Source organism: Pelophylax lessonae (genome assembly GCF_965119305.1).
Source record: "Pelophylax lessonae genome assembly, chromosome: 2".
Lineage (NCBI taxonomy): Eukaryota > Metazoa > Chordata > Amphibia > Anura > Ranidae > Pelophylax > Pelophylax lessonae.
The window spans coordinates 319647773-319663301 of record NC_138769.1 but is presented as its reverse complement, the minus strand read 5'-3'; the positions used below and the strand labels follow the sequence as shown (position 1 = coordinate 319663301).

Below are 15529 nucleotides of genomic sequence, written 5' to 3'. Positions count from 1 at the left end.
TGCAGAGAGCCAAGAATAGCTGCTGCCATTGGAAACCTGCCATTATAGTGAACAGGGCCGGCGGCCTATAGCGATTCCTGCTACTACTAATCCCACCAGATCTAATCACCAGTGTGAATGTAGCCTAAATGGCTGCGACAAGGTACTAGAACAAATAGAACTGTATATTTGTAAAACGGTCACCTAGATGTAAAAAGCTGGCCAACTTGTTGAAAACAATGCACTTCCTAGGTGAGTAATTGATTATCTCAGCAGTAAAGAGACCGGAAACTGACTGAGCCACTTGTCTCTAATTTATAATCTACAAACATAATATAAAAAGGAATGGCAACATTAACACACTAACCTTCCCCCTTTAAAGGGACACTGTCACTGATCTGTACAGAGCAGCTTAAAGCCGTAATAAACCCCACACCGAAAATGTCATATTGCGGCTTGCTAATCCTTAGATGTGGTGGCTGAATTAGTTTTCTTTTTTTTTTTTAGGTTTTTTCCCCCTTTGTTTTCACTGGTGATCTGGTAGATAACACACTTTCTGTATTAGAGTTCCCAATCTAGATGAAAGGAGTACAGGGGAACCTTTGGACATCAACATTGTTAATCTGGGAAGGGGGAGTGTTGGAAGCAGTTACAGCAATTTTTCCTTTTGGGATAAAAGTTTTACATAAATTTACATAAAGATTTGTCTCATCCATCTAACTGCTACATCTGCAGGATAGCTTGTTCTGTTGAAAACCAAGTTAAAATATAAGAAAGAAAGCCTAAAAAATAAAATGAATAAAGGCATTACATCAGAGAGTTTGTTAGCTGCAAAATAGTAAATGTTTGCTTTTGGGTTTAAATTCCACTTTAGTGGAAGATTAGTTACAAAAGCTTCCTCTCCTGACAAATGTAATCTCATTTTTATAAATGGCTCTGTATTAACCCTCATCAATTTTGACATTTCTGGAAGTTTTGGGGGACTTTCTACTCCGAACATTCATAGCGGACACACTCTACTATTCCTTGGCATTATCAGCTGCTGGGGAAGCCTGTACGCTGGAATGTACAATGTAAACAATAGTTTTGTGATACTCTCTGCAAATACATCTTCCAAAAAATTGTGGGAGTTTGTACTATTTAGACTATCCCCAATTTCCCAGAGAGTGTCTGTTAAATGCTTATGCAATACACACATGTATGACTAATGTATCAGGGAAGTATAAGGGTAAACCTGGCCATAAACAACGTCTCCAATACAATTACCCAAGGCCAGTGAGGGGGAACCTTGGCACCCCAAATGTTTTGGAACTACATTTCCCATGTTGCTCAACCACTCTGCAGTGTAGTTGAGCATCATGGGAAATGTAGTTCCAAAACATCTGGGGTGCCAAGGTTCACCATCACTGCCCTAGGCTAGGACTCCACAGTGACTTGTAAACTAGGAGATTGGCAGGAGATTAACTCACGTGTGTAGCTGTAGCCTTACAATGTAAACTCCAAAAATCAAGACTTCATTTTTAAAAATCCACTTAAAATTTTAGGTTACATTGCAAAATTATTGCACTATATATAAATACTAGATTATAACATGTACTGAGCAACAAACTAATTATGCCTACTTCTCAGGCTTGAGGTCACGATAGATAATCCCCAAACTATGCAGGTGATCAAGGCCCAGAGCCAGCTCAGCCAGGTAAAACTTGACATCCTCCTCCGTAAACATGACCTAAAAAGCAATGGCAAAAAATAAATATATATATATCATAACAACATTGCTTGTAAGTGCATTACTAGAGAAGTTTGAATACAAAAAGGAGTCACTTCCTCCACCTCTAACTGGTCTAAACAGCAAGGAGCACAGGAAGGGCAAAGTCATGTAAATAAAAGCCAAGGAATTTCCAGTCACAACTTCCCAACCAACCTGTGACCAACCAAATAACCCCATCTAACAGTATGCGTTAAAAAGGGGGGTTTAGTTGCACACATTTGCAAATACATGAGTAAGCTGCAGGCCATGGCAAGGCACCCTGATATCTGCAGTCCCTAACTCTACCTTTAAAGAGTCTCCACAGTGGGAGCACATGTATTCTGATGGATAGATGGAGGACAGGTGACTGGAGGGAGCCCACCCCTCCTTAAAGGTGTAGGACCGCACTGAACACCCAAGCACATTGCACAATGAAGTACATGGTGCAGGCAGCGGCAGACTCTGTTGTGCTCTATCTTACTGACAATGTGAACTGAAACAGATCTGCTGTCAGAGCAACTCTGTGGCTGACCTGTAGAGCCAGCTTGGGCAAGACACAATAGGGAAAGCAACAGTTTAAGCAAAGAATACACTAATTGTGCCTGGATTAACTGTAGTGTAAATAATTAATTTTTGTTTTTACATTTTGAGTTTTCAGACAACGCATAAAAAAAGCAAAAACACAGTCTTAGAGCCCATGCAGGGGCAGAGCCAAGAAAAATAAACCATAAAACAGACTACAAAATGAATCCTTTAGTACATGGCTCCAACACAAATTATGAGAAAGAGTGAGAGGATACAATGCCTATAGAGATGAATAATTAGGGGCCTTCCCAAAAATACCAAACAGGGAACATCAAGTATCTGCAGGTGTGACTGTGGAGGGACTATTAAGCCAATTTGATCAGACTCATTTAAGGTAAGCATGTTGATACAGAATTACAGATTTTTTTCCAACACATGATATTAGCTTTCCTGACATAAAATAGGAGGGTCCTCTCTGCCACTGTGGTAACAAAGGTCTTCTACCATGCACAGTAAACAATACCTAGGCATGAGAGCAATACAAATGTGAGTAGTGGAGGTAATGACATCTAGCACATTCTTCCAGTAAGAGACTGCCGGACACGTCCAGAATACGGGGAAAAAAATGCCTGTTGGATGTGTGCATCTCCAGCAGGCTGAGGAAATATCCTGGTTCATTCTGTTAAGCCTATTCAGAATAGGCACGGTGAAAGATTGTAAATTGAGTCAGCTTATTTTGGCGGACACCAGATGTTTGAAGAGAAAGTCTCATAATTCTGACCAATCATCCTCATTCATCTCAGGGACAGAGTGCAACTTCCGTTTAAGTGTACACAATTCAGGGATAGCAGGCATGACAAGATGCTGATACAATACCGAGGTGGGCTTTTTCATGACCTGGACACAGAGCATGGATTAAAGTTCTGAGTAGGAGAGCTACCTGATGACCTGGAAACTGACCACTGAAGGCATGGGAATTATGGAAATATCAAAAATAGTAGTGCGGTAAGGAGGTCAAATATGGAGAAAAGAGTATTAAAGGGAAGGAGACGTTCCGGACTATGTGTTCCAATGTTCTAAGTGTATACTTGGTCCAGGCAAGAGGATTGGAGAGCGCATAGAAATGTGGAAGGGAGGCATTTAACCACAAAAAAGTATGAGGACAGAGGTAAGTCGGGGACAGGGGGTCCAATCGGAGACCCAACCTCCAGGCCTTTATGGTGGTGTGCATCAAGGGAGTGCGATAAGGAGCTTTGTGTCCTCTGAACAATAGGAATTGGAGGTGTAGCACTACCCCCTAGAGAGCTGCTGAGATTGGATTCCCCTGGGTTACCCGTAGCAACAGTCTGTAGAAATTTGTCACTTTAACACTTGGCTCAGACAAAGAACAGTCCAGGGGATTTGTGTTTTCTGTGTTTTTATTGGAACTTGGATGGGAGAAGGGATGAGTGGGATACTCCAACTTAGAACTATGCACAATATAGAGGACATCTATGTGTAGAAGGTGGCAAGGCCACTACTTCACTCTGCCACTGAAGTGAAGGTATTAAATGTGATCCTGTTGTGTTAAACCTTCAGGGTCCTAACTTGGCAAACCCTTTTCTCACTTGCTGTGTGTGTTAGCTCCCGTCGACTGACTCTCACTGGAGTGGTCCCCTTCCTGGGTAGACCCCCGGCAAGCTCCCTGTTACTCATGGACACTGTTTTTTCTCAGGTTGCTCTGTCACTTGCGCCACTGTCAGTATCCATTGGACCTCCTGGCTCAGCACTACACTTCTGGTCCACAAGGCCGACTGCTCGTGACCACCTTCCTTAGCAGCAGGAGGAGAGACAGCCGTCACCCTCTTACTGGGACCTGGCTTCCTGCCCAAAGACCCCTGTCACATGTGCCCGTGGCTTTTATAACATATCACAGGATGCACCACTGTTGTGCCTACCCACTGGGATAGCCATAAAAGCCTGTGTGTCACTAATTGGGTTTCCTCCATTATCCAACAGGCTCCCCTATTGGATACAGTGGGGACATTCCTTCAGACCAGATGAATCACACATGGACACATGCAACAGGCCTATCTACTGATCAGGCTCCCCTGTGAAGCAAGCAGAGCAGACTATACTTTTCCTAGCACCTACCTAGGAGGGTGCTACATCGGCTTGCAGGGATTGCCATATAGCTGCCTCTAGCAAGGTGGAAGAGTTATGCCGGCCATAGATAAAGCAATTTTCCATGGTTGCAGGGAAGAAAATCACTCAATTTCCCCTAACACACTCAGCGTTGATGGGGGAATCCCTCCCACGGAGCTATTGTGTTTTACTAGTGTGGGGGGGGGGGGGTGTTGAAGGGGCGTGGGGAGCCTTCCCTGTCCTGTTGGGAGAACACCGTGGTTAATACTAGCGGCTATAGGCACTTGCAATAAGCGCATTCTAAAAATCTGACATGCTGGTTGGTTCCAAGTCGATCAATGGATCGACTTGGGTACAATCATCCTGCCCATGCATAGTTCGAATCTTGGCTGGCTGTTGCTGAATTGGCCGAGATTCAATCCATCTATGGCCGGCTTTGGAGACATCAGGTTGCAGCCACCAATGCGCCATCACTAACTGAGAGGCTAGGAAGAATTTGTGACAGTCTGGCAAGGCTAGCCTGTCCTGGGAGGTTGGTCTGATCAGGGTAGAAAATGTATATCTAGGTGTAGGAGAACCCAATAAAAAGGACGCAAATAGTTTGTTAAAAAAAAAAAAAAAAAAAAAAAAAAAAAAAAGGATTTAGGGAGCCATTGAGAGGAGTCGGAAAAAAAAAAAGTTATGTAAATTTCTGAAGAATTTTAAATTTTAGCAGATTGATACGGCCAATTAGAGAGAGGAAAGTTGCACCATGCCTTCAGTTTGGTCTTAAGGTTACATAACATACAACTGAAGGTATTGTGTAAAACAACTACCCAAAGGTATAGGGAAACATCCACCCACTGCAAAGAAAGGGTCCCGGAGGACGATGACCTTGCTTCTGCATCGACTAGAAACAATGATTTGTGCCAATTGACCCTTAGGCCCGTGAAATGAGAAAATGTATTCATTATTTAGCTCAATGTAAGAAAGGGCCTGCACCATTCCAAAATAAAAGGGGATTGTTGTAAATAAATAAATATCTCTAATCCTTGATTAGTCAGTTTTTCTTTTGTAGCTACTGATGCACTTTAATGCTAGTACTCACTGAAAGTGGCAATTGGGGTTCAGGAGGACTAATTGCAAACTGAATGAATAGAAAATCAAAAAGGGGGTATAGACGTTAAAATTTTGGGAGAGATGTTTTTATACAAACCTCCTTTGAAAGACGAGTAAAGAGGTCTCCACCACGCAAAAAGTCCAAGATCAAATAAAGTTTGCCCTCTGTCTGGAATGCTGTCATAAGAGAACATCAATTTCAGTCAACAGGCGTGTTTTACAATAAACATGATTCACTGCTATCAAAATGCAATTTTTCATATCATTAAAATCCTCCATAGAAGCACTGGCCCAAACTTACCGTAATGAAGCCTCACTACAAATGGGTGGTGCACCTCAGCCAAAATATCACGTTCCATTTTGGTTCTTACACGGTCTCTTACTTTAAATACATAGGAGAGATAAACAAAACAAAAACAACACACTCTGCTGTGGTTAATATGTAATTCACACCCTTTAAACAAGACATACAGTGCTAACAATAATGATGTATACACATCACAGAATCTGCTAATTTATTCTTAGAAAAAAAAAAATGTCATAATATGCTAGGCAACTGGTACTATATGTGTGACTGCCTAATATAATAGATAAAATGAACAGCTCTTTGCTAGCAGATAACGATTAAATGTTTTTCCATTTAGGTGAATAATGCCGGCAACACTCATTTTTAAAACCTTTTTTTAGGGCATCATGCATATACGCAAGTTCCAAGACGAAGAAACAGGTTACAATGCGTCAGCATAAACCGACAAATACAGTTTTAAGCATTTACTCTTTGAAATAAAAAGTATCCCCCAAGAAATTAGAGTAAGATGAATAGTAGCAATGATTTGCTGAAGATTTGATCTGTTAGATCAACACAACTACCAAGAAGTGCACTGATCTACAGGGCATCTGGAAAGTATTCACAGCGCTTCACTTTTTCCACATTTTATGTTATGTTGTCATTATGGAGTATTTTGTAGAATTTTGAGGAAAATAATGAATTTAATTCATTTTGGAATAAGGCTTTAACAACAAAATGTGGAAAAAGTGAACCGCTGTGAATACTTTCCAGATGCACTGTACCTTTAACGGATATACTGTAAATAAGTAGGCTTTTAGTAGGTAAAAATTGATTGAAGAAACTAATGTAATTCATGGAGGTTCGTTTTAAAGCAGAATTACACCTTTCATTGTATGTCAGCTTGCAGATGTGGTTGTACCGGGATGATGCCTGCAGCTAAAGGCATCAACCCATTACTGTTTTTTAGAACTGGCGGTTAGCTTTCAGGAGATAACAGCCGATGCGGCTCAGCAGCTGCTCGGCCGTTATCCCAGTGAGCGGGAGAGGACGTGTCCCCCCCCCCCACCCTCCTGCAGTTCTGCCCGGGTCTCCCACCAGCTAGCACATCCGCTGGATGGTTGGAGTCCCGAAAAAAGCCTGATTCGGCTTTGATTGGGTCTCCGATGTAGTACCCAGGAAGTGACGTCACGACATCCCTTCCAGTTTACTCGGCTGCTAAAAAATTTGAAAGTGCCCCCATCACCATGAGCTTGCACATGAAAGAAAACGCATACATTAGTCGCGGCTGAAAATGAAAACGGTGTTCCAACCAAACATGTGAGGTATCGTCGCGATCGCCAGAGCAATAATTCTAGAAAAAGACCTCCTCTAACTCTAACTGATAACCGTTAAAAAAATATGTTTAAAAACGTTGCCTATGGAGATTTTTAAATACTGTAGTTGGTCGCCATTCCACGAGTGAGTGCAATTTGAAACCGTAAAAAGTTAGGTATCCATTTACTCAGCGTGACATCTTTAACAATATACAAAAAAAATTGGGCTAACTTTGTGTAGTTTTTTTTTTTTTTTTTACTACAGTAAAATGCACATTTTTTAAAAAAGTGCTGGGGGATCCAAGTAATTTTCTAGCAAAAAATACTGATTTTTAACTTGTAAACATCATGTCAGAAATAGGCTTGGTCCTTAAGTGGTTAATATTCTGTCTTTAATAAGCTATGGTTTGCTAGAACATTTAAAGTCATATGCATATTGTCATTATATGGCACTGGAAATGTACCTTGGCGAAGTGTCAGGTCTTGATTTGGTTTCGGTATACAGTATGGCTTGTTTCAGATTCTCGAAGTAATATTCCCACATTAATATTCCCAGTCTAACTCTAACAAACTATAAAATTAAATAAGCATATCTGAACTCAAAACAAAAATATTCACATATTACAGCTCTCTAGTCCTTAGATGGCAGCATTAGTTTTCTGCCTTTATCAATTTTCCCTCCGGAAGATTTACCCCCCTTCATGACCAGGCCATTTTTTGCGAAATGGCACTGCGTTATTTTGTGATAATTGCGTAGGTCTGTGGTGCTGCACCCAAAAAAGAAAAACATGTCCTTTTTCCCACAAACAGAGCTTTCTCTTGGTGGTATTTGATCACCACTACAGTTTTTATTTTTTGCGCTATAAACAAAAAAAGGCAATTTAAAAAAATAACAAACTGAATTTTTGTCTTACCGTAAAATCCTTTTCTCTGAGGTTCACTGACGGACAAAGCTTCAAGTCTTCAGACCATTGGGCTTATGCTCTTGCTCTCTAGGACTAGTGTAGCGGGCATCCTCCCATTTACAATTGTTCATTAGTAGACTGTATAACATTTTGAAGAAACTCGGCTCCATCTAGTGGCCAAACTGCCACACTGCAGCTTGGTGGTTTTCATCAGAAGTTTCTAGTGGCCAAACTGCCACACTGCAGCTTGGTGATGTTCATCAGATACTACGATACCCACAATTCAGTTGGAACACCAGGGTGCATTGCTTCACCGCACAGCCTTTTGGGGGAAGCTTTATAAAGGAAGGGAGGAGCCAGGCTCTCTCTCTTGTCTCCTGACACAACAGCTAGAAGGAAGCAAGTGATGTGGGCTGATGCTGCGGACTAGGCCTGAAGCCTGAGCCTGAAGTGACGGAGTGGAAGCATTTCATCTTCAGTAAAGGAGCCTTCCCAGAGAACCCATTGATGCTCTGCAGAGACTGGTGTTGCCCACATCTAACCACAAGCGCGGCTGGTGACAGAAATCGGAGGTGGAGAGCTCGGGAAGAAAGAGGCCGTTTGGTGAGCAGGGCACATGCCCAAATCTGTTTCTCGCTTGGAAGAAAGTAACTTTAGCCGGTGCTAACTACACTTCAGATAGTACGCAGTACACTCAGCGGCCTAGTGCACCTTCCAGGAGACTAAGCATTTAAACACAAGTACATAAGGTGTCAGGGGCCTATATATGCACCACTAAGAAGATTAATACGCCCAATTACGCAGTAACATTGCGGGTGATTGTAACCTTTTTTTTTCTCACCCCTTTTGACTATATATCCTTACTTTCGGATTACAAATAGCTTGTGCACCAACGATTGCTAGCGAAGATTCCAAACCAAAAGGAAGGAACTGTGTATGGGATTCAAATAGGTTCTGCCTACCTGATACAAGAGACTAGACGTGTGTAAAGTATAGCCTGAATTGGCTAAAAGAAAGCCTATGAGTTATCTTTTAGTTGCATAAGTATACAAAAATAGCTATCTTAATCATATTGTTTATTATTGTGTCAATAACTTTATCTTTCTTAGTTGACTCTTGTGATGTCTTTTGGAGTCAACTTGTACTTTAACTCTCAGTAAAGCTACTTTGGTTAAGCAAAAGTCTGTGTGTTGCACCTTGTGTCACCCAGAGGGACTGCGGCTGGAGAAAGGTAACAAGTTATTATTACTTATTGGGGTGATATATCCTGAACTGTGTTCTCCTGTAGCCATTTGGTATTATAGTCCCATTTCGTGTCAGTTGTGCCTAGGGAGGGTTCGAGCCAATTTCAGGGGTTGGAAGGCAGGACGTAGACCCAATAATCTAATCAGCAGCTCCTGCGGGGGTGGTGCTACACGTGGGGGCTCGTCCGGGATCTCTACGGTCCTGCAACAGTTCCCTCTCAGTGAAAAAATTGCTGTTCGCACAGAAATGGACCCTGCCGCTGCAGCCCGGTGGTGCAGAGAAGAAAATGTCCTTATCGGTCATGGTCTGGTGATTGGAATCAAGGGAGAGAACTGGACAGAGGAACAACTACTCTCAGTTCTGAGAACATATTCCAAGGACAGGAAACTTTGGGTGATGGACATGAGGACAGATACCACCAATCAACACACCTACGCATTGTGTGAATGGAAGAAGGGGGTCCCAGATCACTTCAAGGGCACCAGCATAAAAACTATAGATCAAGTAGAGTTATTCCTGATACATCCAGAAGGTGAAGAGGAAGACCCTATACCCACTACTACAGGGGGACTGAGCACAGAAGAAAGTGCCAAAAAGGAGGGATTCAGTGCACCACCTTTGACTACCCTTAGCTCAGAACTATGCGCTGTCCTGGGGGAAATAGTAGCCAAATGTAACAAGGATCCTCCAAACTATCTGATGGCTGGATACAGGAAGCTCAGAACTTTTTCTGGGAAGCAACCTGTACCCTCAGTGGAAGATGGATTCGAGGAGTGGCTAGATAACGCTACTCAGGCCTTGGAGGAGTGGGAGATACCAGAACAGCATAAGAAGCAGCGAATCACAGAGAGTTTGAAGGGGCCTGCATTGGAGGCCGTACGCAACCTCAAGCTAAGCAAGAAGGATTGTACTGCACAAGACTATCTGGATATTCTACAAGATGTGTTTGGCCGGACAGAAAAGGTTACTGAACTTCTTTACCAACTGGAGCACTGTTACCAGAAGGAAGGAGAAAAACTGTCTGAATTCATCGGGCGTCTGGATAGGATCATACATCAGATTCTGTTAAAAAAAGGGTTGGATCCCCGGAAGGTGGATGAGACTCGAGCACAACAGGTGCTGAGGGGAGCTCAACCTCTAGACCCTATTGCTATACTGTTGCGAACTCGCCAGGACGGTGGCATCCTGGAGTACCCTGATCTGATCAGGATGGTCCGGGAAGAAGAGGTCATGTTGGATAACAAAAGGAAGAGCCAAGAACGGGAAACAACCGCCCGAGTTAGAGTGATAAGTGCGGAAGAAGGCGACTCACAAGTTGAGCTCTTAAAGACTCAGGTGTCACAGCTAATAGAAATGGTATCCATCCTGAACAGTCAGGCATCTGCTCTATCTAATAGAAACACAGAAGAGAAGCCTGCTAAACACCCTAGTTCCAGTGTTGAACCAGAACAGAAACCTAGGAGGCCGATAACCTGTTTCAATTGTGGAGGGGTAGGGCATGTCAGAGGAGTATGTCCCAGTCCAGAGGAGGCTGCCTTCAAACACCGCAAGCCGGCGGAAAACTTCAGAGGGCTCCGGTGAAGGAGTCAACCGGGCGCCCAACAGTTTTAATGGACTCCAAGAGATCCCTTAAATTTAAGAGCCACAGTCAGGGAGTAAGGCCCTCTTTAAATGCCTCTCATTCCACGACTTGGGCCGATAAGAGGCGGGAAATCAATGCACACCAGGCCCAGGAGGAGATGAGGCCCGGTAGAAACTCAAAAAGGAAAGGAGTACGGGTGCAGGTAGCTGAGCCCGGCAGAAGGGCTACTCCAAAAGAATTTCCTGTCAAGCTAGTGGGGCCTTCCCCTGTAGTCTCAATCCAAGTGGAAGGAATTTATACAAAGGCTTTACTGGACACAGGAGCCCAGGTGACTCTCCTGTATAGGGATTTCTACGATAGACACCTCAAACATCTGCCCCTGCAGAGGCTGGAAGACCTGGAGATATGGGGTATTGGAACACAAAGTTTTCCCTATGACGGGTATTTGCCAATCAAATTAACTTTTGACCCCTCCTTGGCTGGCAAAGCTGAAACCTTCGATACTTTAGCAGTGGTATGCCCTCGCCCACCAGGGGCCAATAAGAGTTCCCTCATTATAGGGACCAACACTGACCTAGTCAGGCGATTGCTGACACAACTAGTCTGGAACAGAAGGCCCCTGCCGAAGGAGTTGGAAAGATCTGGAAGCTGGATAAAACAGAGAAGGTGTTGCAGCCGGGAGAGGTGACCTGCTTGAGGGCTTCTGTCAAGCTCACTTGGAAGCAGCCAGGCCCTTTCATGGTTCTTGAATCAGGCCCATCGGAGGCACAGAAAGGGATAGAAGTGATCCCCGAAGTGATCCCATTGAAGGCATTACAGAAAAGTCATGGGAAGGTTTTGGTGAGTGTCAGAAATACTGCTACTACTCCGGTGAAGGTGCCGGCCAGGGTGCTGTTGGGCCAGGTGAACCCGGCCACCCCAGTTGCCCCATCAGATTTGAAGAGGGAAGACGGGGGCGAAATCACCATAGAGGAGCTCTGCTCTGGAAATACGGCCCTCCCACCGGAATGGAAGAAGAGAGCCAGGGCCCAACTGATTCGATGGAAAGAAATATTCTCTAGAGATGAATTCGATGTGGGGTGTGCAAAGAGTGCCACCCATAATATCCGCCTACATGAAGATAAACCCTTTCGGGAGAGAGTCCGACGGGTTCCCTTGGGTGACTTAGAAGATCTACGGGAGCAGTTGGGGGAACTCAAGAGAACAGGGATTATTCGAGAATCCAGGAGCCCGTACGCTTCTCCAATAGTGGTAGTCCGGAAGAAAACTGGGTCCCTGAGGCTCTGTATCGACTACCGAACACTGAACAGAAGGACTATTCCAGACCAGTATACCACCCCCCGGATTGAAGACGCTTTACAAAGTTTGTCAGGGGCCAAGTGGTTCAGTGTGATGGACTTGAAGAGCGGATACTACCAGATCCCCATGAACCCTGAGGATAGGGAGAAGACAGCCTTCATCACCCCCGTGGGGTTCTTTGAGTTTAACCGCATGCCTCAAGGGTTGTCAGGAGCCCCAGCCACCTTCCAAAGACTGATGGAGAGAACTGTTGGAGATATGAACCTGATAGAGGTACTGGTATACTTGGATGATATTATTGTGTTCGGCAGAACCCTAGAAGAGCATGAAGAGAGGTTGGAAAAGGTCCTAAAGAGGTTATATGAAGAAGGCCTGAAACTTTCTCCGGAGAAGTGCCAGTTTTACCAGTCCTCGGTCCATTACCTGGGTCACATTGTGTCTGCAGAAGGAGTGTCCACCGACCCAGAGAAGCTGGATGCTGTTACTTCCTGGCCGAGGCCCACAAATGTGACTGAGCTCCGATCATTCCTGGGTTTCTGCTCCTATTACAGGAGATTTGTGGAAGGGTTTGCCAAAATTGCCCGACCCCTCAATGAATTACTCAGAACCGAAGGGGAAGATGATGTTCCAGAACTAGTCAAACCAGTGAAACCCGCCATGGGGCCTAGAAAGCCCAAGGAATCTATTCAGGATCAGTGGACCTCGAAATGTGAGGAAGCCTTCATTCAGTTGAAGAAGAGCCTGACCACTGCCCCTGTGTTGGCCTACGCAGACCCCTCAAAACCCTACGAACTACATGTCGATGCCAGCAGAGATGGGCTAGGTGGGGTGTTGTACCAGGAGCATGACGGTCACCTGCGGCCCGTTGCTTATGTGAGCAGAAGTCTGATACCTTCCGAGAGGAATTACCCCACACACAAGCTGGAATTCCTGGCCTTGAAGTGGGCTGTAGTAGACAAACTGAAAGATTACTTATATGGAGCAGAATTCATAGTCAAAACGGATAATAATCCACTTACCTACCTGCTGACCACTGCCAAACTGGACGCTACAGGACATAGGTGGTTAGCCGCTCTCTCTAGCTTTATGTTCAGTTTAAAATACCGACCAGGTGTTGGGAATAGGGATGCAGACGCCCTCTCCAGAAGGTCTCATGCCCCCAACGATCCTACTGAAGAATGGGCCCACTTGACCTCAAAGGGAGTGCGCGCCCTATGTCAGGGAACGGAATTTCGATCCAGTGGAGGAGCAAGAGCCGAAGAGATTGGGGTCTCAGCTGCTGGAGTACCCAGGTGTTATTGCAGGGTGACCCAGGTTGAAGAAGAAGGTTTGCCTAGGCTATCGAAAGGGGACTTGAGGAAGGAGCAGTTAAAAGACCCTTTGGGGAAACTTTTGCTGAAGGCCATAGAGACTCAGCGCCCTGAGCTGCTTCTAACAGACTCCCCTCGGGAAGCCCGATTGTTGCATAAAGAATGGGACCGGCTACAGATACGCCAAGGGGTGGTCTACCGAAGGGGCCCCTCTGATGATCTGGAAGAGAAGTGGCAACTGTTCCTACCAGCTAAATTCAGGGAAGGAGTCTTGGCTGCTCTCCATGACAATCATGGTCATCTGGGGCCTGAAAGGACTTTCCAACTTGTGAGAGACAGGTTTTACTGGCCCTGTATGCGGGGTGAAGTTGAAGGATACTGTCGTTCTTGTGCTCGCTGCATCCAGAGGAAAACTTTGCCACGTCAAGCAGCCCCAATGGGCCATCTGCAAAGTCAGGGGCCTATGGAACTGGTGTGCATTGATTTCCTTTGCCTGGAGCCTGACTTGAGTGGTCAAGGGAATGTCCTTGTGGTAACAGATCATTTCACCAGATACGCCCAGGCGTTTCCAACAAAAGACCAGAAAGCCACAACAGTGGCCAAAGTATTAGTGGAAAAGTTCTTTGTGCACTATGGTTTACCGCAACGCCTCCATTCAGATCAGGGAAGAGACTTTGAAAGCCGGCTGATTAAGAAGTTGCTAGACTTGTTAGGCATCCAAAAGACTAGGACTACTCCCTACCACCCACAAGGGGATGCTCAGCCTGAACGGTTTAACCGGACTCTTTTGAACATGTTGGGGACCCTGAGCTCAGAAAAGAAACAGCACTGGAGTAAACATGTAGCTGCCATCGTACATGCCTACAATAGTACTGTCAATGATGTTACAGGATACTCCCCATACCGATTAATGTTCGGGCGGGAGGCTCGGCTGCCAGTGGACTTGGCTTTCGGCATATCACCTGATCACACCTCAGCAGCATCTCACAAGGGGTATGTGGACCGGTTGAGGAAGAGCCTAAAAACGGCCTACGAAAAAGCCCAAGTCTCATCTGATCAACGGGGGCTGAGAAACAAAAGAAACTTTGACCTGAAAGTTAGGATCCAGGATTTGCAGCCAGGGGATAAAGTGTTGTTGAGGAACTTGGGTATCCCTGGGAAACACAAGTTGGCTGACCGTTGGAAATCCCAGCCCTATGTCATCTGTAAGCAGCTGCCAAACCTTCCTGTGTATCAGATTAGGCCGGAAGGGAGAGTGGGCCCACTGAAGACTTGGCATAGGAACCACCTATTACCTCTCTCAGAAGCAGTTCGCCTACCTCCTGACCCAGTCTCACATGAAGTCCCTTCAACGTCTCAAGGGCACAGGCCAGTTACCAGATCTCAAACAGCATTTCCAGATGTGAGGGATGGAGATTCTCCAATTGAAGATCTGGAAGATGAAGAGGAGGTACCTGATTGGATGTGGTCATCTCAGTTACCAGAACCCACGACTGCGTACCTGTCTTCATCCGAACTGGTTGAAAGAGGAACCCTTCGGGCAGAAGCTCCTGAATTTGTGCCTTTCCACATGCTTACAGAAGAAGTAGCTGATGGTGAACATCCTGAGGAGGAGGTTGCACCTTTCTCTGAAGAAGAATTAACTGCTTCTGAAACCCCAGAGTCCAATGCGTTGGGACTAGAGGAGGAAGCTCTTGAAGAATCCCCAAGAGCGGCTGGTTCCAGCACTTCTAAGATGGTGACTCCCAAAGAACAGAGGGAAAGAAGAGTCATTCACCCACCCAAAAGACTAACTTACGACCAATTGGGGAAATGCTCGGAAGAAGCTATCCTTACTTCTAAGAGAACTCTTGATCAGCCTAGTTCTTCCACTGCAGATTTAGTGGAGGACAACCCTAGCTCACCCCCAGGCACATCTGTACAAGCCACTCAAGTGTCGGGGGTTTGTGAACAGAACCACCTTCCCTCCCCCAACAATTGGTGGGAGGTTCCGCTGTCGGCCCTGTGTTTTAATGTGCAGTTGTTGGGTTTGAACTCTGCTTCTGATAAGGGACATGGTTTACCGTTGTGCATGAGTTGATTGTTTTTTTTTCAACGTATGTGACAGGAT

At 45.0% G+C, this 15529-nt stretch overlaps 1 protein-coding gene across 5 annotated transcripts in view; it reads right to left on the bottom strand.

The window, feature by feature from the left end:
- RPS6KA1 (ribosomal protein S6 kinase A1) overlaps window positions 1-15529 on the bottom strand; it is a 261494-nt gene that overhangs the window by 47001 nt on the left and 198964 nt on the right. For all 5 annotated transcript variants that reach the window (XM_082246058.1, XM_082246059.1, XM_082246060.1 and 2 more), the window contains 3 exons: window positions 5778-5858; window positions 5574-5653; window positions 1602-1708 (listed from right to left, as the gene is read on the bottom strand). In XM_082246058.1, the coding sequence (XP_082102184.1) occupies window positions 1602-1708; window positions 5574-5653; window positions 5778-5858 (268 nt within the window). The remainder of the gene's footprint in view (window positions 1-1601; window positions 1709-5573; window positions 5654-5777; window positions 5859-15529) is intronic.